General features: G+C 38.9%; 1 protein-coding gene across 3 annotated transcripts in view; it reads left to right on the top strand.

The window, feature by feature from the left end:
* Positions 1 to 23,523, top strand: part of cntn3a.1 (contactin 3a, tandem duplicate 1) — a 74,420-nt gene that overhangs the window by 12,774 nt on the left and 38,123 nt on the right. For all 3 annotated transcript variants that reach the window (XM_071475859.1, XM_071475860.1, XM_071475858.1), the window contains exons 3-6: positions 3,249 to 3,381; positions 6,310 to 6,485; positions 14,920 to 15,015; positions 23,101 to 23,304. In XM_071475859.1, coding sequence (XP_071331960.1) covers positions 3,249 to 3,381; positions 6,310 to 6,485; positions 14,920 to 15,015; positions 23,101 to 23,304 — 609 coding nt within the window. The remainder of the gene's footprint in view (positions 1 to 3,248; positions 3,382 to 6,309; positions 6,486 to 14,919; positions 15,016 to 23,100; positions 23,305 to 23,523) is intronic.

Below are 23,523 nucleotides of genomic sequence, written 5' to 3'. Positions count from 1 at the left end.
TATGTACAGTTTGATATTTTTGTTTTTCAAGGACCTTGAGAAACAAGTCCAACTGATACTGATATCAAACATTTAGGCAAGTTGTGATTGAATCTATATCTTGGTTGAAACACCCCAAACCTTCCTCCTGGTCTGGAGTAACATTGCTGCCCCTGAATGAGAGACCTTAAAGGTGTACCTTATCGGCCTGAACAGAGGGGAAAGATGCTTTAAAAAGCAAGATTGGCTTTTTTTTTATTTGATGCATAAAACCCTGAGCTGAAACGAATGGATTCGGGACCTCACAAACGACCGATACCTCCCCCACAGCCAACTCCCCATGTGCCTGTTTATTCATGCTGAGGTAAGCTGGAGGAATTCATTTGCTGTCAGCTAGTATTGAATTTGAGATTAGTTTTTATTTCAGCCTCCAAAACAGCTCCCTCTGCCTTCCACTTGTGCTTCGATGCTGAGTCTTGTGTCGTCTGAGGAGCCTTCGAAAATGGCTGCACATATCACCATCTGGCAGCAGGTGACAGATGTGAGTGGAGGCGGCCTATTTTTTTTTTTTTTTTTTTAAGATCCTTTCATAATGACCTCCATCTCTGTCCTGCGGCGTTGTGCAGTCAACTTCCTGTTGGGATTCTGGATCAGTGCACTTCTCTGATAGAGCACTTTTCCGTTATTCTACTTTGTGTGCTCTGGGGCGCTCAGGGTTGGACCTGCAGTCAGATTTTGACATTCTTGTTTTAACATGATTTCTTGACTCCTTCAATCTTAAAACAGGTAACAGTCTGTCAACTGTCATTCTCAGTGTTGTTTTAAATTTAAGCTTTAATTACTTGGCCAGGCATATTTCCAGCATACACCCATGGTCTGGTCAAGCCAATAAGTATGCACCAAAAGGAGATCTACCTGGGAAAAATAATAAAACCCTCAGTGTCTGTGGAGCTCAGTCCGAGCAGGCCTGGTTTGTGAGTAGCACCTCAATGTTTGATTACCAGAAACCAAACCAGAAAATTATTCCACTTTCCCCACCACATCTTATATTCATTCCTGTTAGGGCAACGAAAGAATTTCAGAGAGTTTGCATCAGTTTGAACTCAGCCCCCAGGCACAGCCCCCGGAGCTCAATCCCTTCTCATTATTCTGACACTTACTCACCATTATAATAACAGTTGCCATGGTGCTGCCAAAGATCAGGTCACTTTAACACTGCAATAATCGAGAGTACGGACTGCAACCAAATATCTATGTTGATTAATTTTCCATCAATTGAATACTGAGTTACGTTTGTGTACTGCAGTCCACCTATGGATTGATCAAGAGTGCAATACACACCAAGGCTATGCAAAAACGTACTGACAGACATGGTTCAGTGCGTTTTGGGTGTTTGCTTCTGGTTGCAGGCAGGGTAATGCAACCTGTTCTGTAGCAGGGTACACATCAGAAAAATTGTGCCATGTATACAATAAAATTTAACTCCTTCAAACACGTGGATGAATGTCAAAGCCCACATTAACTACATTGTCTGGAATTGTTTGTTGTAGCACCATCAGTTTTTCTGCATCATTCTCTGTGGTAAACTTTGGCATGCATAATTAATGAATTGCATACTATTTAACAGTAATATACAAACACTGAAATGCGCTGTGTGCAAGATTACCTATAGCATAAAGTTTTTATTGTTTTTTTACTGTTGTGTCAGTGCTAGTTAATAGGTTAAGTGATAATTAATAACTAAAGATCTGGACATGGGTGTCAGGGCTGCCAGCTGAATAGACCCAATTTAAGAATTTTCTTTACTGAATGTAAATGTGACTTGATAACTGAAATCATTCATCAATTTGATAAAGCAACGTGATTCATCTAATGTTTACTGCACGCTTTATCGTCCTGGCAAGTTTGTGTACTACAAGTGAGGATTTGTGTTTGAATATGTGCTGTAGAAGAAGTGTCTTCTGGTGATCAATCATCTCCCAGCGCTGCTGCAAATGACACGCTTCATCTAACAAAGATTATAATTAGGAGCCCTTTTATTCTGTGTAACTTTCTGAGAGGTTTATCCTTGTGGAGAGGAACAATCAGTGTACAAGGTCCCTTGTCAAACATCCCCACCCTCTCAGAGAGTTATTTTGAGTCTTGAGGATAAACCTGTTCTCCCTGGGCTTCAGGGACTTGAAAAGGCTACCTGTCTCTCATACAAATTAGTTACCCAGCCTATAGAATCTCCCCACCTCTGTACCATTACAGAAATGTAAATATATTCAGACGAATCAAATGAATTCCCCTTCTATCACAGAGAGAAATGTTTATTCCAATGAAGTGTTGAATACCCCATGGATCACTGTGGGTTTTGCCTGCAAGAACATGCTGCTGTCTGTCTTTGTTCTTACAAAAACAATGAATCTCAATAATGCTGTAATATCACTCAGGGAATTTAGAGTTATTGTACAAATGTATGTGCTGTGCTGTATATATTGTATATTTACAACTTTTTCTACCTTGCACAACACCACATGATGAATAATTATGATAATGATAGTGATAATAATGATAACAATGTGTGTGTCCACACTGCACAGTGAAATACATCGTAAAAGTGTAATTCAAAGCAATCTGCGGGCAGCACTGGTGATTTGTTGTATCATGGCAAGATTGCATTATAAGTAATAACAGGTAGTTTGGATGAAATTTAAAATAAAAGCAATTTTTGTTCCACTTCCTCGGAACAAAAACCAAACTGTGTTGAAAGAGCACAAGACGCAAAAACACAAAACAACCCCTCTCTCAAGTATTTGGAAAATTGCTCTGAAAATGATAGGCTTTTTTCTTTGTCTATTTTTCAAGGGCACCATTTTGATGGTTCAAATGAGGATTGATTTAAAATGAGACCGTATTACTCTCAAAATGTGTTGTTTCAGATTTCTTATGAGATGACATCCCTTGGGATGCTGGTGATAAGTTTGAATGGTTTATATGAAATTGTGCTAAAGCTCGGTGGCCTCTGACAGGTCTTTACATTCAGATGTTTGCATTAAAGTTTTATGAAGGTTACCAGCTGACTATGCAGTACCTCAGGGGTCAGGCAAGTTTTTTTTTTTGACTAATATGAAAAATTCAGATCCATGCCAAACAGAGGTAAATACAGTGAGTCAACCTTGTCTTATGCAGCACTGTTTCTCACTTACTTCCTGTAAATGTTAAACATGGTTTTCAGGCTCACCAGGACATCAAAGCTGATGTAGTTTTGTTGGTTCCCTGCACAGGAAGTGGAGTCCTGCTGAGGCCCGTGTTCACCAAACAACCTGGCAGTGTGGTGTTTCCCCTTCAGCCTGGCGAGAATCGCAGAGAGGTGGTGTTTAGCTGTGAGGCACAGGGACACCCACCGCCCTTCTACAGGTAACACTTACAGGCATAGCTTTATACAAGCTGTTCAGTTTTTGTTACACAGAACCTTCAGGCAATGCTCCAGAGCTTTCAAGTGCAACATTTGTACTGAAAACCAAGCGAGACTGGATTTATTGCCTTGGGAAAACTGGGGATTTGTCGACCTTATGGCTAACTGCTGCTCACTGCCTACAGGGGTTAGCATGACTGTCAGTCATGGTTAATTTGAGAATGATGAATTAATTGGCCTTAGTTGCTGGTCTATTGTATATTTGCATTGTCAGATGAACATGGATCTGAATTAGAATTCACTGTGAGAGCTTCCTGTCATCAGTGTCATTGACCATTGAAAAGATCAAGTGACCCAAGAGAATCTCACACCAAAACTTGGCTGCAATCATGACAGAGATTGAGCGAAGAAAAAAAACCTCTAGTGGAGCATGTTTCACATACCAGAAGTGATGTAATGAGAAAAGATGTCATTCTATATCTTTGCTTCAGGCCTGTTACTATTAATGTTTTATATACAGAATCACTGCCAACGACTGCACAGACTCATCTGGTTTGGAAGTTATCATGACATGATAAAAATCACTTGATAGACCGAAAAGCAGTGGCTATTCTTTTTCAGTACAGGGACCGTGTGGTCCCCCAGGGACTGTGTTAGAAACAAATTGATGCACAGTTCTTCTGCTGCTAAAACGATGACAAATGAAAACAAATGACAAACAATGATTTGCTTTAAAGTGCATCAAGCACATATGCTGTTAATTCATAATCCATCAAATGGGGCCACATAGCTGTTGTACTTCTGTCAGTGTAATTAAATGCAAATTGCAAAGCCAAGCATTTAATGTGTAATAGGTTGAAACGATCTCTCATAACATCAGCATATGCGGCCGTTAATGTAGCTTGAAGATCCTTGGTGTTATGCCTAATGGGCACAAATTGAAATGAATGTACAAGATCTTATCACTTGGATCGGCTGGAATACTTATTAAGCAATCAGTCACTATTTCACTCTCTGGATAGTCCTACTTTTTCAAATGAAAACCAATTCATGAGTTCAAATTTACAAGTTTTTTTGCCCTTTTGAGTTCAAGTTCTGAGAGTGTGCACAGCTCCGTATCAAATCAAATTTTGCTCTAATTAGCTCTTTAATTACAGCGACTGCCACCAACTGCGGCAGTTTATATACCACATTAAGAAGTCATTTTCAGATTGATCACAAGCTGCTATGATATCATTCCTTTATCACTTTTAATGATGGGACTTATATTCAGATGGACATATTGCTGTGTTGTTGGTTCAGTCAGCACACATCATAGCGCTGTCATCGACTTGACAACTTCCTTTTGTAACAGAGGTCACTTGTGCCAACATTGGAAATGAGTTTTGAAAGAGTTTTGGGTCCTTGTGAGGTTCAGCAGCAGGACACCATATGCTGAGTGGCTCTTCACTGCTGTGAATGTTGGCAGGTCTATTTCAGGGGCGCCAAGGACAAATTAATTTGTCCAAGACTACCCAACGATTGCTGCCACATAGAGCTCCCACTCCAAGTTGTCACCATGGCCCCTTGATTTGTCTCATCTGGAGCTGTTGGACCAGTTCCAGCTGCAACACTGAATCACTAAATCAATCTAATCAGCCAATCTGCTGTTGAGCACCACTCCACTGCATATGTCCCCCCCATCCCCTTCCTTCTTCAGTCCCGCCTACTGCTCTCCTTCTCTAAATATTTCCCATGAAAGAAGACGCAGGAAAGGTGAAATAGAAACCTCAAGGTTTCCTTTTTCTCAGAGAGCTGTGAAAATCTAATTAAGACCAAGGAGCTAACATTCAACCTAAATGGGGCTTATTTCTTCGATGAAAAGCTATTTCTTGAGAGTCTCCTTTTGCATGTATCACGTTTCTTGTCAGTCTGTGTTTATGCTCTTCTTTTTTCTCGTTATCTTTCCCTTTGACTGTGATTTGGTTTGAAAATGAAAGTGTTATTTGCACACTAGTGTAATGCAGACCATTTCAAAAACTCCTCAATTGATTCATTGTATCTGAATACATTTAGAAAGTTTTCTGCTAAACAAAATGGAGGAGTCTGATCCTTTTTATGTCATGTTGTAAACTCTTTACTGTTCCCAGTAATAGAAACTGAGCCTTGTAGTCTTAGGTAATTATTTAGGTTATGGTCACATGCTGAATTTGGTTGAACTGACATCATCTACTCAGTGGGTTTTCTTGGAACATGAGCTTTAATTATGCAAAGAGAACAACAATAAGCCTCCCAGATCCCAGCCACACACACATCTTGTACAGTTACAAGTTGATTGATAGCATCTTTCTGTTATCTCTCTCTCACACACACATACACACACACACACACTCACACACACTTGCTAGACTGCTGTGTTACTCTAAACAAGAGGTTTAATCAGAAAGCAGCATTGTCCCGTGTGTTGCACATAGCCATTTTGTTTGAGCAGTGCTGCTTCTTGGTCCTCCAATGTGATAATCACTGTGATTGCAGGGGAGGATTTTGATTCTTGGTGAAAGGGCTGCCCTCATGGGGTTGTGTTTGATGGACAAACAGACTGAGAAGAAAAAGGAAATGCCAGAAGAATCTGCAGACTTATTTGTGTGTTAGACTTGACATGTTTGAATTGAATAAAAGCCTGAAGAGAAAGAAAGAGTGTTGTAAAATGTCTGTTACTGAGTGCCTCTCATTTCAGTTGTATTCATTTTGGTTTTTGCCATAGTTTAGGCTACTGGGCAGTCTCTTCAGGTCATGTATCCGAGTGTTTTTGTATCAGTGTCCATCGGTCTAATAGCTTCAATTAATCAGAACTGATTGTCAGACACTGGGCACATGGGTACAAAATACAGGGCACCTAAACTTTCTGTATTAAGGACTTTTTGCTGTGTGTCATGTGCTTGCATTCACAGGTGGAAGCTAAATGACTCTTTCATCCTCCCCAGACCAGGGTCACGTTACTCTCTCATGGGAGGAAACTTACATATCAGCCATCTGAATAAAGAGGAAGATGTTGGCATCTATCAGTGCCTGGCATCAAACTCTTTTGGCACCATCGTCAGCAGAGAGGCCAGTCTGCACATTGCATGTAAGTTCATGTTATGTTTAAAGTAAAAATGACCTTAAGCGATGTCACTTGAGTCAGTGTCACCAGGGACTGAAAGCTACATTTTTGAAAATGAAAAAAACTGAGGGTGAGGAGTTAGAAAGAAGTGAGCTTACCAGAGATGACTGATAAAGATATCTCGGGTTCTGCTGCATCCATTGTGATCCTTTTTAAAAAAAAAAAAAACCCAAAAAACAAAAAACACTGTTCATTGTAAGTATGATATGTTATTGGAGTGCAAGGTTAAATCTTTTATGCAAACTACAGTATAACTGAGAATTCAATTTTTATTGGTAATAACTCCATTTCAATTAGCAAAAATACAGCTCTTAAATTTGGCATTCATTGGTCTTAAATAATTTTTCTTTTCAGTTTTATTATTTCACCTCAGTTCAAGTTCACTTCTTTTGAATTCAGTCCAGATTTTGTTTGTCTTAGAAAGTAAAAGTTTCATTAAGCATCCGACGTTGTGGTTCACTGAAAGTATGTATAATTTCCAGGATTCTTTGCTTCCAGACCTGATCCTCCCTAACAAAAAACAACCAGGGACGGGAGATTCTTACTGTAGGCTGTTAGAGACAAAGGGGCGATAGTAGTATTTTGTATTTTGTTTTTAAAAAATTGAAAAACCGTGATTATCAACACAATGTGAAGAAATAACAGTTTTGACGGTATGTCAAATATGTCCACATATTCGGCTGCAGTGATATCTACTGAATTTAGCATGCTAACCAGGTAGCCCCAGCCCATCCTGTCATAAGCTACCTTCTACCTCAAGAGGTGATAGTGAGTCACTGTAGCATCCAGTCTGCTCTCAGTCCAACGTGACAGGGTGAAGAAGTATTAACCAGGTGACCAGGCTATAAACCTGTGTTGCAGCAGTCCTCCATCAGCAATGTTACTCCACTCGTTCCTCAAGCTCAGCTATTGATGCTGCTGCTCTAGCTGTATATGTTCCTTAGCCTCCACGTCATCTATTCCTGCCACCACTACATCTTCCCCGTGTCTCCTACTGCTTTGACATTGTTGTCGTCAGTCTAACAATAACCAAAGAAAACAACCTACCAGTACCCTAATTAGATTTCAAGGTAAACCTGTGTGGAAAACATTATTCTCCAATTATTGTAGGTTTGTCAACATGTAAACAACTGCCCAATGTTGCGGCTAGATTTATGCATGCTAATATTAGCTCAAAATGAGGGTTGAAACTTGGTTGTGATTGGCCAGTGAGCCCAGTCCCAGTCCACACATACAGAACGCTCTCATGTGTACCCCAAAAGACAGACATACAGAGAGGGACATCAAAAACGTAATAAATTCTCTGACAGTCCACCAGCCCACAATTGTGGTGGCTCATCGGGATTTGTGCTAGTATGGCAATCTGACTATAGGCTTGTCTGACTATGGCACTGAGGAAGGGGATGTGGGAGGAGAAAAAGAGTACATTCCCTTGTTTCTTGGGATAGGGGTGGACACCTCAACTTTCCGATAATGTATTTCCCCCTATTTTTTTAGAGAAAGAATTTGACTGTTGGCTTTTTTTTTTACATATTTCCCCTTTAAGGTTATTAACGAGAAAACACAGATTAACCAACCATATTAATATCATGCTATTTTTTTATACTTTAACCCTGATTGAAGCTCCACTGCTGGTGTTTACTCTGTCTGGTGGTTTTAAATTTCTCACATCTCTGTGATGAAGACTCTGTGACTGTGTTGTGGGCCTTGACAGAACCCTGTATAGTTGATGCTTTACAGCCTTCATCCATCACATTTTATAAGACCAGAGTCTAAGGCATCTCTGATGGCAAGGTGAACTTGAGGCCTCCACTCTTGATGGGCAGCCCATATCAAGTGACAGCCCTTATATCTGTGAACAGACGGTGCAGCTTGATTAAATTCTGATGTCTGTTTCTCTGCCATAGCAGACGCAGCGATGATCCTTGGCGGGGAGAGCACCAGAGGTATCCATCTCGCTATTGTTTGGTGCTTCTTCAAAGCAGCATTGAATCTTCAGCATATAGCTGAGTTGCGAGCAGGCTGTTGATCATATCCACATTTCCTACCAATTTTTGAGTCCTGACCGGCACTGTATGTCAGTGTTATTGGTCTCATCCATCGCCTGGGCCTGACCTGGAACCTGCCGCTTTTGTCAACGGATGAGGACAAGCATCAGTGCTGATGTGCCATACATCTTATTTATTGCTCTTGGTTTAACTTAATTAAGTGTGCTGTGTGATTGAGTAGGTCTCAGGTCAAGGGAATAATTCATTGGAGGAGCAGCCTGTTATGAGTCATATCGTGTCATTTGTAACAGAGTCTGACTCAGACTAGCTCAATATGCTCTTTCAAACACCAAGGGGCTTGTGCCTGTCTCTGTCTTGTAATAACTCTGTGAGACAAACATGAAGGTAAGGCCATTAATGAAGAGAATACAAGGATCTACAATAATGTCCAGCTCATAATCTTAGCCAGCCTGGAAGCCTCAAACCAACTCTTTTAGTCAGCGCTGCAGAAAACAAATTAAGAAAATCGTTGTGCACTCTTTAACAATGTATGCTATACTTTGCAATTTATTGATAAAGGTCTATACTGATGAAAGGCTGAAGAGCAGTGTCTTAGATTTGTGCCGACTGATGGTGTCCAACAACATTAACTTTGTGCATGCACGATTTGCATGGATGTGTAGTGCATACAGTCAAGATAGCCTACATTTTTAATCCTCTGAAAGATGGATGATATAACGGTTTCCACCATCTGTTAGGGGCTTAAACCTCTAAAAGTATAAAGGTTCTTGATCCTGTTGACAATACAGACTTAAATGTTTAAAAGGTTCTGCTCGGCTGCTGAGAGTGTGGGAAGGAATAATCTATTTGGTTATCAAGCCAGATTGAGTTTCCTAATCTCCAAGGGATATTTTTGGTGTAAGTGAAAGGATTTTCATTGATGCAAGATGCAACATTATACAACAGATTGCAAGGCGTGCAATTTAAGCAAAGTGTATTGGATGCCTGTCCTGGAGAACATGCTACATACTAGATGCTGTGCCGCTTATTGAGCCACAAGGGTAAAACAGTGTTTAATGAAGGTTGAAATCGTTGTATTTATGAAAGAAATGCAGGATACGACTCCTTGTATCTTGGTGCTCATGATTACTCCTATCAAATTCAGCCCTGTAATCGAACTTCATTTGCATTTCTTTTCTTACTGCTCCAGTCTAACATAACTGCCTTATCTGTATAATTACTTTACAAGATTTCTATATCTTCTAAATCTTTTTTCTCTTCTCTCATTAACATTTTGCCTGTACTCATTATTCACTGCTGTTGCCTCAGGTGAAAATTAAGTATGTTTTGAGTTGGAGAGCATCTGAGTAAGGGACAATAACATTTCTCATCAGCACTGTGATGCTAAGTGCTCAGTCTCGGTTTCAAATCATCTTGTAGTGTGGAGAGTAGCGGGCAGTTTCTGAATGCTGCACTTCACAACAGTGTTGTAATTGACAGGAGACTCCAGCGCTAGCGCTCTGTAAGAATTAGGCCCCTTTGATGTTTATCGCTCCTCAAATGTCATGTGTCACTCACTGTTAGGGGTTCACTGCATGATGCCTCCCTGAGAACAGAGGAGAGGAGAGGGGAGGGAAGACTAGAAGCAGATGGATGAGAGGAGATGGTGGTTTTTCACCATCTATCAGTCATGTTCATTGCAGTTATTCATTTATATTTTTGATTGCTTATCACAGATTTTTGGTGACTTGAACTTTACCAGTACCTTTTTGAATACTTAGTATTTAGTCAGTAATTAAGTTTCCACAATTTTTACACAGTCACCTTCTATATGTATTCAGGCAAAGACTAGACTAGATAGGTTATAATATTGGGAGTGTGACTAACTCAACTCCATTTCAACTTTGAAGCTCTAAAAAAGACAAAAAGATAAAGGATTCTTTGAAACCTTCACTTTTAACACATTTATGACCTTTAAGTCTTTCTGTGTAGTTTCTTTTTATTCATTACTCACGAGATTGCATTGTTAGTTGGTCTGCCAGTCCAAAACTTTGGTCTAAAACTCTTGAATGCATTAGCATAGCATTTGGTGAAGATATTCATGGTCCCAAGAGGATGAATCCTAATGACTTTGGATTGATACAATTTGATAATACCCAGGCATTTCATCTGGAGCCACCCGCTCGATAAAAGATATGCATCAACACTTAAGTTCATCACAAATCACATAAAACTAATGGCAAAATATCTACCAGCCTCAGCTGAGCTTATACTGAGTTTACATTGTGTGATATTGAGGGTAGTGATGGAAATGACCATAGGTCATTTTTTAGATGTTAATTGCAATTTATTCCAATGTGCGATTTTCTGTCAGATCTATTACTTACTTATTATCAATAGTTTTCTTTTAAAAAAATGTTTGGTCATAAAAGCCTGAAGGTTAATCATTTTTAATATATTTTGTCCAAACCTTCTGTAACTGGTCAGCTGACATCAGAAATACAGATTAACTGCAACACCAGGGCCAGCCCTATAATGGTGAATAACTGACTGCACGGCAGCTGACGTGAATGAGCCTCTAACTTTTTCTCTGAGAGTTCATTCTACAAGTAAATATAGCCAAAATCACAGAAAAGCCATTATCTTTAACTTGTATGTAAATTTTGTCAGACAACGTAAAAAATCTGGATTTTAGCAGTGCAGAGCAACAGCTTGGGAGAGGAGCAAATACATAAAGGGCTGAAACTGGCTGACGCTAGGCAGAATGCAAATAACCTACAACATAGTCCAGCCATGTACTAGGTTTTGACCTAGTCTTGTTTCATTAAAAGACAGAAGCTTAATGGAGGCAAATTAACCATAGCTAGAGAACTTTAAATAAAGAAAGTTTTTAAAAGTCTTTATTCCCTTCGTACAATGGCCAGGTGACAAATGTAATGACTTCACAAATTGTCCTCGAGCTCACACTTCAACAGTATGGCTTCAATTCTTCCTTTTCTGCAATCGCCACTCATTCATTACAATGGGTCACATTGGAGTAGCAAGCCCAAAAATGCAAATTCACATCCAATTTCATGGATCTGAAAACACTCAAAATAGCCTGAACCCAGCCATGGAGAAGCACATGGAGGTGCAGAGCCATGATAGGCTTGATAAGATGATCCACGGGGTGCAGAACAGCTTGGGTTGTCAGGCATTGTTGGCTTTTAGTGTGTCTAGCTCATTTACGCCCCACCATACTCCAAAGGAATATTGATCAGGAGGGCTTCACTTTCGGTGTGAGTTGAGCAACTCTGATATTTTCCAATGTGTGAGCCTGGTTTGGTAGAAAAGAGTCAATTTGATCCTGTATGTTGTTAATAATACCTGCTGACAGAGAGGGTATGGGGACAAAACACCCAATTAGGAAGGGATGTCTGGCCCTGTAGTTCTTTCTCATTACGGTAAAATATTTATTTTGATATACTTTTCTTCAGACATGGCTTTGTGTACCCTTAGGCAACCACACACATAGATGCTTGGTTAGGGCAGATGCCTCATGTAAGCTGCTTCACTTAGTGGTAAAGAGTGGATAAGAAGAGTTGTTCAATAGTGATTCAAAGGTGAGACCCTTGTTCACCTGTTCATTAACTGTAAACAGTTAATGAACAGCAGTAATGACAAGCTACACTAATGTACATGTAATAGGAAACTGTTTTGCGGTCAAAACATATTCCATATATCCATACTTTAACATAGATGTTTTTTAAAAAATACCAAAATCTCTAAAAATAAAAAATAAAATAAAAAAGTTGAGATATTCATCATACTCTGCCCATTATAACTCCAGTATAAACTTCTAGCTTTTTTTTTCTCAAATGTTATATATCTGTAGTCGAGGTCCTACCTGGCTATCCTAATATGATAAAGTAGGCAGCAAGCCTTCCACAACTGTTACTATCAGGAAAAATACTGCCCTGTGCAGAGTTTTTTTTGTTTTGTTTTGTTTTGTTTTGTTTTGTTTTTTTTTTTATGAGGGAAAAAAGCTGTATTGAAAAGGCCAATCCTTTTCATCAGAGTTATCCAATTGTTGGAAAACAATGAATCAGGGAGCAGACGACTAAACCCATGCTACTGACAGACTCTGCAGATGTTAAAGAGACAGGCAAGTACTATTTTACTTTTACCATCTATTTTTTGTCATTCATTAATAATGCTCACACAAAATGGTTTGTAGTCCAACAGTGGGACAAATATTTTCTGCAGCAAGCCTGACACTATGACGGCCCACTGTAGATAGTGTATTATTTTATATGCCACTTCAGATGAACACAGTATGTACAATATTAACTGAAACCAAACAATTCACAGCATCAAACCATTCAAAATTGTTGCCACTGCAGCTGCTGGGATGTACCGTCCGAATCAGCAGGTAGTGGCCCAGAGTTTAATATGTTACCAGATAGCTGGTCATCCTGCTCACTAAGCCAATACTGTATGTTGAGGTGGGTGGACAAATGAAACAATATTTAGCTGTGCTAGTGGCATAGCTCAATGGATGGCAATGTTGCTTGGTCTTTCAGTCCATCACTTGAAATATTATTTTATTATATTATAGTTTATATTAATACTGTTTGATGGATTGCCATGAAATGTGGTGCAGACATTTGTGGTCGCCATATGATTGACATTTGTGGTTTTGAATGAAGCCTTTTTTGACAAAAGGAAACGTACAGGTGTAAATAATCAAAATAATGACTGAATTCTGTTCTGCCTCAGTTACATGGTCCTTTTGTATTTCCTGCCGATTCACTGTCACATTGTCATGGCTCACTGGGACGTTTTCTTGTTTTAATCTTTTGGTAACTCTCAATACTACATAGGCAGTGTTATCATGAAAAGCTGTTTACCTACCAGTTTAGAGGAAATGTTGTGAGTTCAGCATCAAACTACATTGGTTTACTTGCCAAGAGCTGTCTCCTGTGGTGAAAAGCAATGTCAGTGTTAATTCTTGTCTCTCATGTCCTTTCTGCAACTGAGGTTAGCAAGCTAACCAGCTAGCCCCGGCCTATCTTGCCACTTGCCGATAGCTTCTCACAACAGCCTCTAATCTGACCTTAAAAATGTAGCGTTGCACAGAGGGTATTATAAAGACCACCCACTCCTAGGAAGGAACTACATTCGGCAGCAGAGAAAGCTCCTTTAGATTAAGCCAATAAAGTAAGATGAAACTTGTAAGTTTAAAATTGCCAGGGGAAAGATTTTTGTTTTTTAATCTCTGCGTCTCTGGGTTTCTATTGCTGGTTTACTAATATCTGTGAGCTATGGTCTTTACCAAGTATTGTATATGCTTCCACAAACATTTCAGGCATACACAGCATAAAAAGAGATTGCGGTAAATTAATAGATTTCTCACATTTACTGAGAAGCTCCATCAGATCTATAGATGTCTTGTTAGTCCAGAGGGACCCTAACTGTGCTGAATCTGTTCATGCACAGACAGGCTGTATGTTATATTGCGTTACCCATGAATTAGCCATAGATTAAGAATTGGCTACTGAAGCATCCTCTCAATCTGTCTGCACCAAATATGAAAAGAACTTAATGATATACCAATTAATTTGAAAAATCATACTGGGGCTTTGCACTTAATCATTTGGAACCAAAGAAAAAAAATGCTGCTTTCAATCGTGATAATGTAAAAATGTTCTGCTGAATGTAATTTTCCATTACCCACGAGGTCTGCAAAGACCATGTACTTTATTTATTATGCAGAGGGTCACCCTGCTGTGCTTGTACACAGGTGTGTCAATTTTGTTTTCTTTCTCCCTGTTTTTGAATTCGGTCTTGATTATGTCATTATATGGCAGCCGCATATTTGGTTGCACTGCCTGCAGCCAATATGCTCCTAGAGCCACAGCAGGCATGAGAAGGAAGTGTACAAGGATTGCCGTCTCTTCGTGCTTTCTCTCAGCAGGTTGTCAACAAGTAATCGGCCCCCATACAAATGATGTTTCAGTCTTAGTCATTTAATTGTTGCTGGTCTGTGTGCAGTGGATGAAACATAGAAAGTGATAACAATACGCCGTTCCAATTAAATTCACTCTTGCGTGACTTATACTTGAGGAATTGCTTTCTGCTCCAGTCAGAAGTGTTCAGGACTTTACACCACTATGTCTGCATTTATGCAAACATAGCATGAGTGTTTCAATAGACTATGCAAAAGTTCTGCATCATGTCTCAATTTTTAAACTCTGGTCAGTAGCTGTGCTCTAACCAGATATGAAATTATTGAGTAACCATAGATATGACTTTTAGTGCATTTTTATCTCTGTAAACAGCTAGGCAGGTCCTGTTTTCTTCCTGTGTGTTTATGGCTTCAGAATGAATTGATTGTTTTTGCTTTATTGCTTTTGTGTTGTGGTAAACAGACTTGGAGAACTTCAAGACACAGAGAAGAAGTCCAGTGAGGGTTCGCGAAGGTCAAGGAGTGGTCTTACTTTGTGGCCCACCGCCCCATTCTGGAGGTAAGTTTTTGTTCTTTTGTGAAGATATATTTTAATCTGTACCAGTCAGTGTCAGTCGTTTGTGCTGCAGCAACAAACACTCAGTATCAGTGAAGAGTCACTATCGCTTTTATACAGAAATGTGGACATAGTATGGTATGACTTCTCTGATTCCTCATCTGCTCTGTGTTTATCTGGACAAAGTGGAAGTCATGTTTGTGCTCTCCCCCTCAGATCCCCTGGCTGTTTGTTTGTGTTGTTGAGATCAGTGGAGTGAGTCATTTTTACTTTGGGACATTCTGGCCTGTGAGCCTGATTTTCAATGGGGGCGAGGAAAAACTTTGGCATGCAGACTAGAGAGGCTGTCTGTGGCTGGGGCCCTGCCAGGCTGAGTAATGGAGCTTTTCTCTGAAGGTGCTTTGTTTGCTTCACATCAGCCCTTTGCTTCCACGACATTATCAATGGGAGTTAGCATCCAGTGCTATTAACCTCTACATGGGGGTCTGAAGATTAGCTTTTGCTCTACCAGCCAGCAAGGCCAAAAGTAATCCTCTATCTTAACATGCAGCCATTATTTTGAAAGACTGGTTTTAAAGAGTATAGTGAAAGTGTTTTTACTGTAAGGATTCACATGAAGTGAATGTAGAGCCAGGGAATAATGAGGTTTATGGTGTTTAAAAAATCTGTGATAATAATAAGAACAACAACAACTATTATCATTATTATTATTATTATTATTCTTATTAGATATTATTGTGTATCGGCTTTGGTCATCATTTCATTGTGATTTGATCATATCATGTTATAATTTTGCTCAGTTTTGTGTCCCATATGGATTTCATGATTGAAAGCAATCATGAAATCCATTAGCACAATCATTGCATTTAAAAACTAGCAAGATTAGTTACTGAGGTTCTGGTTTTACATGTGTGAAATGAGTTTTACCTCATGTAATGTGTAAGAGTTGAACACAGGTAATTTGTATTGGATTTAACACATCAAGAATGCAAAAAATTTTTATATTAATGTTGTGATAATGACTTTGGCCATTTTTCTCAGTCTCAACAATGGCACACCTGAAACTAACAAAAATAATCTATTGTGCTAAAAGCAAACTAATGTTATGAGTTTGTGAAAACAAAAAAAGCAAGTTTACTGTTAAATAGTTATACTTGTGTCACTGAGAATCAGCTAACAAACTGTAAAACATGTATATGTAGCTAAAGCTTTGGCTGCTGGATGTTATACTGTGTGCGCGCATTGAGTACAAACCAATGTTTGGTGTCATTTTGGGTAAACTTTAGTCAACTAATTCATGTGCTACTATGTGAATCCATGTTATTTTTAGCTGCTGCAATAAGAATAGTATAAGCTGTTTTTTATCACACAGTCGCTTGCGAAACTAACAGTAGGCCTAAATTTGTAGTGCTTTGTTCTCTATATGTTATAATGGGACATCTCACCTTGTGTTGACAAGAAGAGCTGGAACAATGAACCATATGCTTACGTTTGGCAGCCTCGTAGTGTAATGGCTTTTTTTTTTTTTTTTGAGACACATCCCCTGGTGAAAGGTGTCCAAATGCCAAAACACATTCTAGCCAGCTTAAAACACAACAGCAGCATTGTCAGGAGTGTTTGGCTGTCATAGCAGTGTCATGACAGTGTCCAAAAACATTTTGAAAAATCTGGGCACAGCCATTTAAATTCAATAGTATATTCATTATTCCCAAGAAAAAAAAAGCAGCAGTTTAGTCAGGATGATGTGCCATCTGCAAAAAATTCTGTCTAGTTTTTTTCTAGAATCATGATGTATTGTGTGAAGGCAATCCTGCATTCACCAGGCTAATGTGTACAATTTGGAAGAGGAAGATTGCTTCCTTTATGTTACAGTATTGACAAAGCATGTAGCTCTCCTTGGACAACCATTTGGGTTCACCCTCTTTTTAGCAATGCACACAGAATTGAGTTGACATTGACTGACCTATCCTTGGATAGATTACATGTGCCAAATGTGTGAAGAGGAGGAGACATACAGTAGACACACATTATTTATTAACTTGGGAATGTATTGAGGTAGTTTAATGAGTCGCCTTTAAATCACCTTTGGGTCGAGAAAATAATCTGGATTGTTTATGTGTTTAATGAATACTAAAGTTGTTGTAAGTCATAGTATTTGTGTGTACTATGGCTAAGTACTGTATGTTGTAAGCAAACTGAGGCATATAAATTAAAATGTTATTTAATCTTAATTAAAATGTAATATAACCAAGATGTGCCAGGCACAGGTTGCCAAACAGATAAACATATACAGCACAAGTACAGCAGGTTGTTACCCAACAGATACAAAAGAAAGACCAAAAGTGTTTTCTTCTTAGATTTGAGAGATTTTGTATTACACAAAAGAACAAGGTGAAGGGAGGTTGCGATTTAAGGCACCTCAAGAATTATTCAGGAGTGCTACTTCTTGGCTCTGGAAAGGACTGGAAGTGTTGAATGACCTTGTCCAGAGTTCATAAAGCTCATAGTGTCATAACAATTTATTTACATGAACAGCAGGTGGGAGTTTCACCCCTGTGAGAAACTCGACATTTAAAAACCTTTGTAACTTACCTCCTAATCAAGTGAGTCCTCTCTGTTATTCTTTTTCTTTCATCAGCGATGAAATGTGTTTGTTTACCTTTTAACTGACAGATGGTTTAACCACCCGGGTTTCTATACTCATTGTCCTTTGTACTCTCATGCAATTTGAGGACACAATGTTGTTTTAATTAGGATTAAAAAATGTAATTTCTCTCAATATAAACTTATTTTCACAACATTCAGGAGATTCCCCCGGCTTCTGACGCTGGACTGTGTTCAAGAACTTCAGCTGCTTTGTTGTAACTGTGATCTTGCATATTTGACAAAATCACAAATGTTTACCAAGATGTGCCACAGTGTGTTTGGGTAAAAATTTGACTCAGTCATCGGAGATATGTTATCTGGGTTTTGATGTTCTTGTCTTCGGGGAAATGTTAATAGATTTATTCAATAATTCTATTCAATAATTCATGTTCGTCTTGTCTGTCATTTGTCACAAAAACTTGGTTCTTTTTATTTAGGCTCCAAACTCCCTTTGGACTACCCTCCAACATGACACTGATGATTTCGGACTAGAGTCCTGGAGGGGTTGCTGTCAGTAAACCACACTGTTATATTGCACCTGGCCCATATCTGTCACATCCAGTCTGATACAAAGCCTTTACCTGCTCTTAAAGAGGAATGATAACTGCATCCACACTAACATAAAATCTTAAGGACCATCATTATTTCATTATCTAAGATGCAGAGGAAACACTAACCTAATACTTTTAATGCCACATTGTCTCACATTACCATTAGAGTAAATGCCTCCTCTCATTAGGTGGAAATATTGTATTATGATTTTATATTTGATAACTGTTGTGCAGATTTATGTTTATGCACAATGGATAACAATTGTGTTTCTGGCTTGTTCCCTTACTCAGTTAGGTACAGTTCTCCTCTGATTTTTCAGTGTTATAAAGTAAAGTGCATAAATGTTGGCCCATTCATTTAAGGACACTGTGAGGAAGCCTGGCTAGAGGGACTAGCAAAGTTCGTAAGTGGCAGGCTTGGTTTTTTTTTTTTTTTTTTCATATAATATTTTTATGAAGTTTTATTTACACAGTGTGACCAAAGTACATGTGTACTACAAACAGTTTAAACTAACCAATAAAAAAAAACAAAAAAAAACAACTAAATAACAAACTTGGCTAATTGAGGGGAAACTCAAATCAGCATTACATTTGCAAACCATTTTTTGAAGAACACTCTATAATTGTCTAAAGAACAAATAATACTAATCAGCATAACATGTTACCCCCATTATTGGTTTAACCCAAGCAGTGGAAATAAAATGTTATGTGCATTGTGTGCATGATTAAGTTATTATTAAGTTATTATCACATAGCCAAAGTTTTTTATTTTCAAGTTTTTTTCTTGGTTAGCTATTTTAACAGACTGTTCAACGTACTGTTAAAATGATCAAAAATGATGCCAGACAAATCTGGCACCAAGAGGTACAACAGAGGTAAAATAAGGAGGCAGAGACAGATTTGGTCCAGACCTGAAAATAAATGAAACATACACAGTCAACTGTGATGCAAGAAATCTCATATGATAACATGAAATACAAGGATGTTCAGAATCCAACATGCCTTATCAGTGCTTTATAAATGGCAGCAATAATTGTATTTGGGTGAAGGGTAAGTAATTGCTACTCTTGTTCAAATTCACTCAAACTGGGTCAGCTTGCTTCCCTGCTGTTTCCTCATATCAAATATGCACAGCCGGAGTCTGCTTTTGTCCAGCTGACCAGTAATGTACAGACTGCTTTTATTTACACCTCTTCATTCCCTCTTGTTGTGATGAATATCTGTTCTCTGGAGACCTAGCACAATGTTTGGAATGATCCATTTTCTGACAATATTTTCAGCAACTGTCATCATAGAATATGCCTATCGATGGAGATGTTGAGGATGTTGACATGTGCTTTGGAATGAATCATTTGCAATTTTCTAACATCTTTGCTGAAAGGCCAGCCTGACCATATCTGCTATGGTTGGGAGGCATCCACCTAGATGTGGTTACTTGCTGACACATATATACATACACAAACACCCACACACTTTACATTCACTTTAGCTTGTCCTCATTCAGCCCCTCATTTTGACGGCTAATATGAAAGGATATACGGTTTATCTACTGAAGAGAAAACTGTATAATTTCACATCTACACTAGTAGAAAGAAAAAGAAGTTCACTCAACATTTAAAAGAGGAGATATTACAATCTAGCTGTGGATGTATTTTCATAAATGTCGTTTGACTTTAAGTTGGATTAGGTTTAGCAGAGGAGAAATATTGCTGAATATTTTCACTGGTGTACAAAGAGATTACGAAGACTGACAAACAAGAATAAAAAGAATCAAAAGATCCTGTGAAATGTGAGATACATTCATGGGAATAATGTGGATACATTAGGAAGATGTGACAAATGACATGAATATGCTAAGACAAATAATGGGGTGCTGTATAATATTTACAGCACTGTGACTGTATTGTTGCACTTTTGAAACAAAGTAAATCCTGACTGGCATTTGAATAGACAGTGTTGGAAAAGTGAGAAACATGCTCCCATAAAGGGTGACAGGAAACAATTCATGATCAGCACAATGCAGCCTTAGACAAGGATCTGCCTCATCTCCCCTTTAAAGGATTTCAATATCCCATGCATGATTCAGGAAGCCATTATTTCATTTTAACGATGCCTGAAAACCCTCAAGACAGCTGCAGGAAGTAGTTTGGTGCTGCCCAGGATGCTCTAAAACTGTGAGGCAGTTTGAAGTTGCACTTAAAGAAGGAGCCAAAATATTGTCAAGTATCCAAGAGGAGTTCCAGCAGTGTTCCTTCACTGTGCTGTACTGTGTTTGCATCAGATGTCGATATGTATTGTCTTTTGCTCCGAGAGGGTTTGAATGACTGTGGTTTGCCCAGGTCCTAATGCATCTGACCTCCTTTCGCTAATGGAAACAGGCCTTTTAGATTTACTGAAGGCTGAAATCTCTTGTTCTCTATCCAGTGCATCTATCCAGTGCATCTACCCCAAAAACAGAGGCTGCTCACTGGCTAGTAACAACACGCATAGCTTGCAGGCATTTTTCCCATGTGCGTGACCTAAGCCATTTCATAGAGTGAACTTGTTGTGTGTTATGAATACAGATAGGCACCCCTGGTTAATGGCTGTTGCTGTCCAGGGAACGGACTTGGTAGTAAAAACTTTGACACAAGTTGTGCATATACTTTTCTTTGATGCAATACACACTTGTGCAAAAACCCACTCTGGATTCAATATGTCCTTGGCCTGTCATGTTCCATTTCTCCTTTCTCCTCTCAGATCATTAAGGGGGAATTGATGCTGCCTGTTCATTATACAAGGGCTAAATGGAACCACAATGAAAATCTGCCACTCGCTGTCACTCATGATTGCATTATTCCATTACCGTCCATCCGCAGAAGGCTCTCAAGTCAAATCATCAAGTACAACCAGTGGTGCTCTCCACTTCCTATTTCCTGCTTCCTGTTTCTCACCATGAATCTTTAACTAACCAATTAGTAACCTCTTATTTGCTGTTGTTCCAGTTTGTCGTGCCTGCAGCTTTAGAAGGTATTGTTTCAAAAACAGACATTAAATATGAATAACCTTGTGAGGATGAGAGCTGAGATATATTATTTAGGGGAGAGGAGGATATTACAGCTGTTCCTTGAGTGTATCGGATGGATCAAGCCAAGAAGTCACAGGGACTAAGACAGAGTTCATGGCAGGTGAAACTGCAAGAGATATGCAACTCCTCATATTATCAAGACATAAGAGTGGTTTTGATCTTCTAATCTAACTCTTGGCACGAAAGTGAAATAGCATATTTTTCAAAATATGTATATATATCAAAAATATTCCATTAAAGCACATTTATTGAAGTGTGTGTTTAGAGATTCCATTTATTGTAAAGTTTCTAAATATTGTTGAATTTAAAATGTGACACACTTCAAAGTAGGAAAAATGGACATCATTGGCACAAAACAGAGAGACAGGTGTGATTACACTGTGTGGTCCAAGTTTAAATCTCGTGTTGTGCTCTTAGGATGAGCACAAGGTCAGTTTGTCTTCTACGGATACAACCAACATAAAAACACCCACACTGTATTTGGTAAAAAGGAGCATCCTCACGTGCACATCACACAAGATTCTCAAGATTCTGTGTCACATCATAATTTGTAAGGTTTGCAGTAATATATCAAAGTCCACACGTCTTCAAGTCTTCTTCCTAAAGAGCAGAAGTGAAGAATACTGAGTCAGTAGATGAGTGTCCAACTCACGTCTCAATTATTCCCTGTACTGTAGTGCCGAGTCATCGCTTAGACAAGTTTTTACCAACGGCCAAGATTGCTTTTGGGACAGGGATGCAATATGGTCCAGAGCAATCTATCCTTGTGTCAATATGTCAAAACACCATCATTCGTTTTTATAATGTTGCTGATTGTTGGTGCAAAGCTTCTCTGACTGCACTCCATTTGGTTGATAGTACTGGGAGTCTTTCACAGAAACTTGTTATCATGGATGATGAATAGTAGACTTGGTGTTATCATACTGAATAACATGAGCTGTGGTACATTTTAATGGGCATTATACAGTTTCTTATGCAGGAGATGCAGCTTCATGGTTGATTTAAGGTCCTCTGCTGCTACACAACAGCTACAAAGGGAGATGCTTGTTATTATTTTTTTATGTACAGTCACTGTCTCTGTATTTTTAAATACAGTCTTATTAAGAACTAAATCCCAAGAAGAGGTATGAAAACAGAAGTCAGATAAAATAAAGAGTATGAGATGATAATAGGATTATGCACTTATTTTATTTCAACGCAAAGGACAAACAAATGGTGTTTTTCAGAAACTTTTGCCAAAATGTAACGCACCCTAATCTGGCAGGGTGCTGTGGTGCCAGGCAAATACATGCAAGCAAACATTCCTGGTAGATAACGTCTGATGATCATAGCGAGTCTTCTCCTGTTTAAAAATTCTATCTCATAGTATTGAAAACAGCTGTGCAGTATTTTGGTGTCTGATAAACCTTCAGATTATATATATATATATATAACTCAAACTGGGCTCCTTATTTGGTATTTCTTGTCATAGTGGTACCTGAGGCAACATGCCCCCACCCATGAAAAACCAGTCATTCATACTCTCACCATGATCATGGAACATAGTGAACCTGTGAAACTTTTACCACATTAAGGGTATCTATCCAACAGTGAGTAAGAGTTATTGTTATTCAATTATATGTTGTGTCTTTAATTACTGGTGGCCACCAGTGTGATCCACTAATTGTTTTATACCTGGAGGCACACACCCAAAATTGGAGTGATGGGACTTCTGATGAAGCACACAATATCTGTACATGGGTATAGGTGATGTATAAATGAGGTGTGTGTTTGTGACTTGCATCCTGCATGTCTCACATCCATCATCCCTGACTTTGTTCACAGAGCTCACCTTCACGTGGATCTTCAATGAGTACCCGTCGTTTGTCATCCAGGACACACGGCGATTTGTGTCCCAGAAGACGGGCAACCTCTACATCGCCAAAGTGGAGCCGTCTGATGTGGGCAACTACACATGTGTAGTCACCAACACAGTCACCAAAAGCAGTGTGCAAGGACCACCAACTCCTCTAGTGCTGAGGGTTGACGGTATGAAAGCACCACCCTTACTGAACCACACAGAGAGCAAAAAGCAGAGGCAGAATGATGATTTATTTTTTGTTTCACTATGTTCACTATTCAAATTTGAGACCGTGCAGCTTTCAAATTGCAAATGTTGTGACTTTAATTAGCTATAGCCTGGCAAGATAACAAGTTTTAAAAAGTGAAAGTTTTGGCTGGCAAACATTGATTTTGCCAGCTGCTGGT

Source organism: Trachinotus anak, unplaced genomic scaffold (assembly GCF_046630095.1).
Source record: "Trachinotus anak isolate AG129_WGS33_773 ecotype Australia unplaced genomic scaffold, CSIRO_AGI_Tana_v1 ptg000004l, whole genome shotgun sequence".
NCBI classification, from domain to species: domain Eukaryota; kingdom Metazoa; phylum Chordata; class Actinopteri; order Carangiformes; family Carangidae; genus Trachinotus; species Trachinotus anak.
The sequence above is the reverse complement of the archived record's forward strand: the minus strand, read 5'-3'. Positions and strand labels throughout refer to the sequence as shown.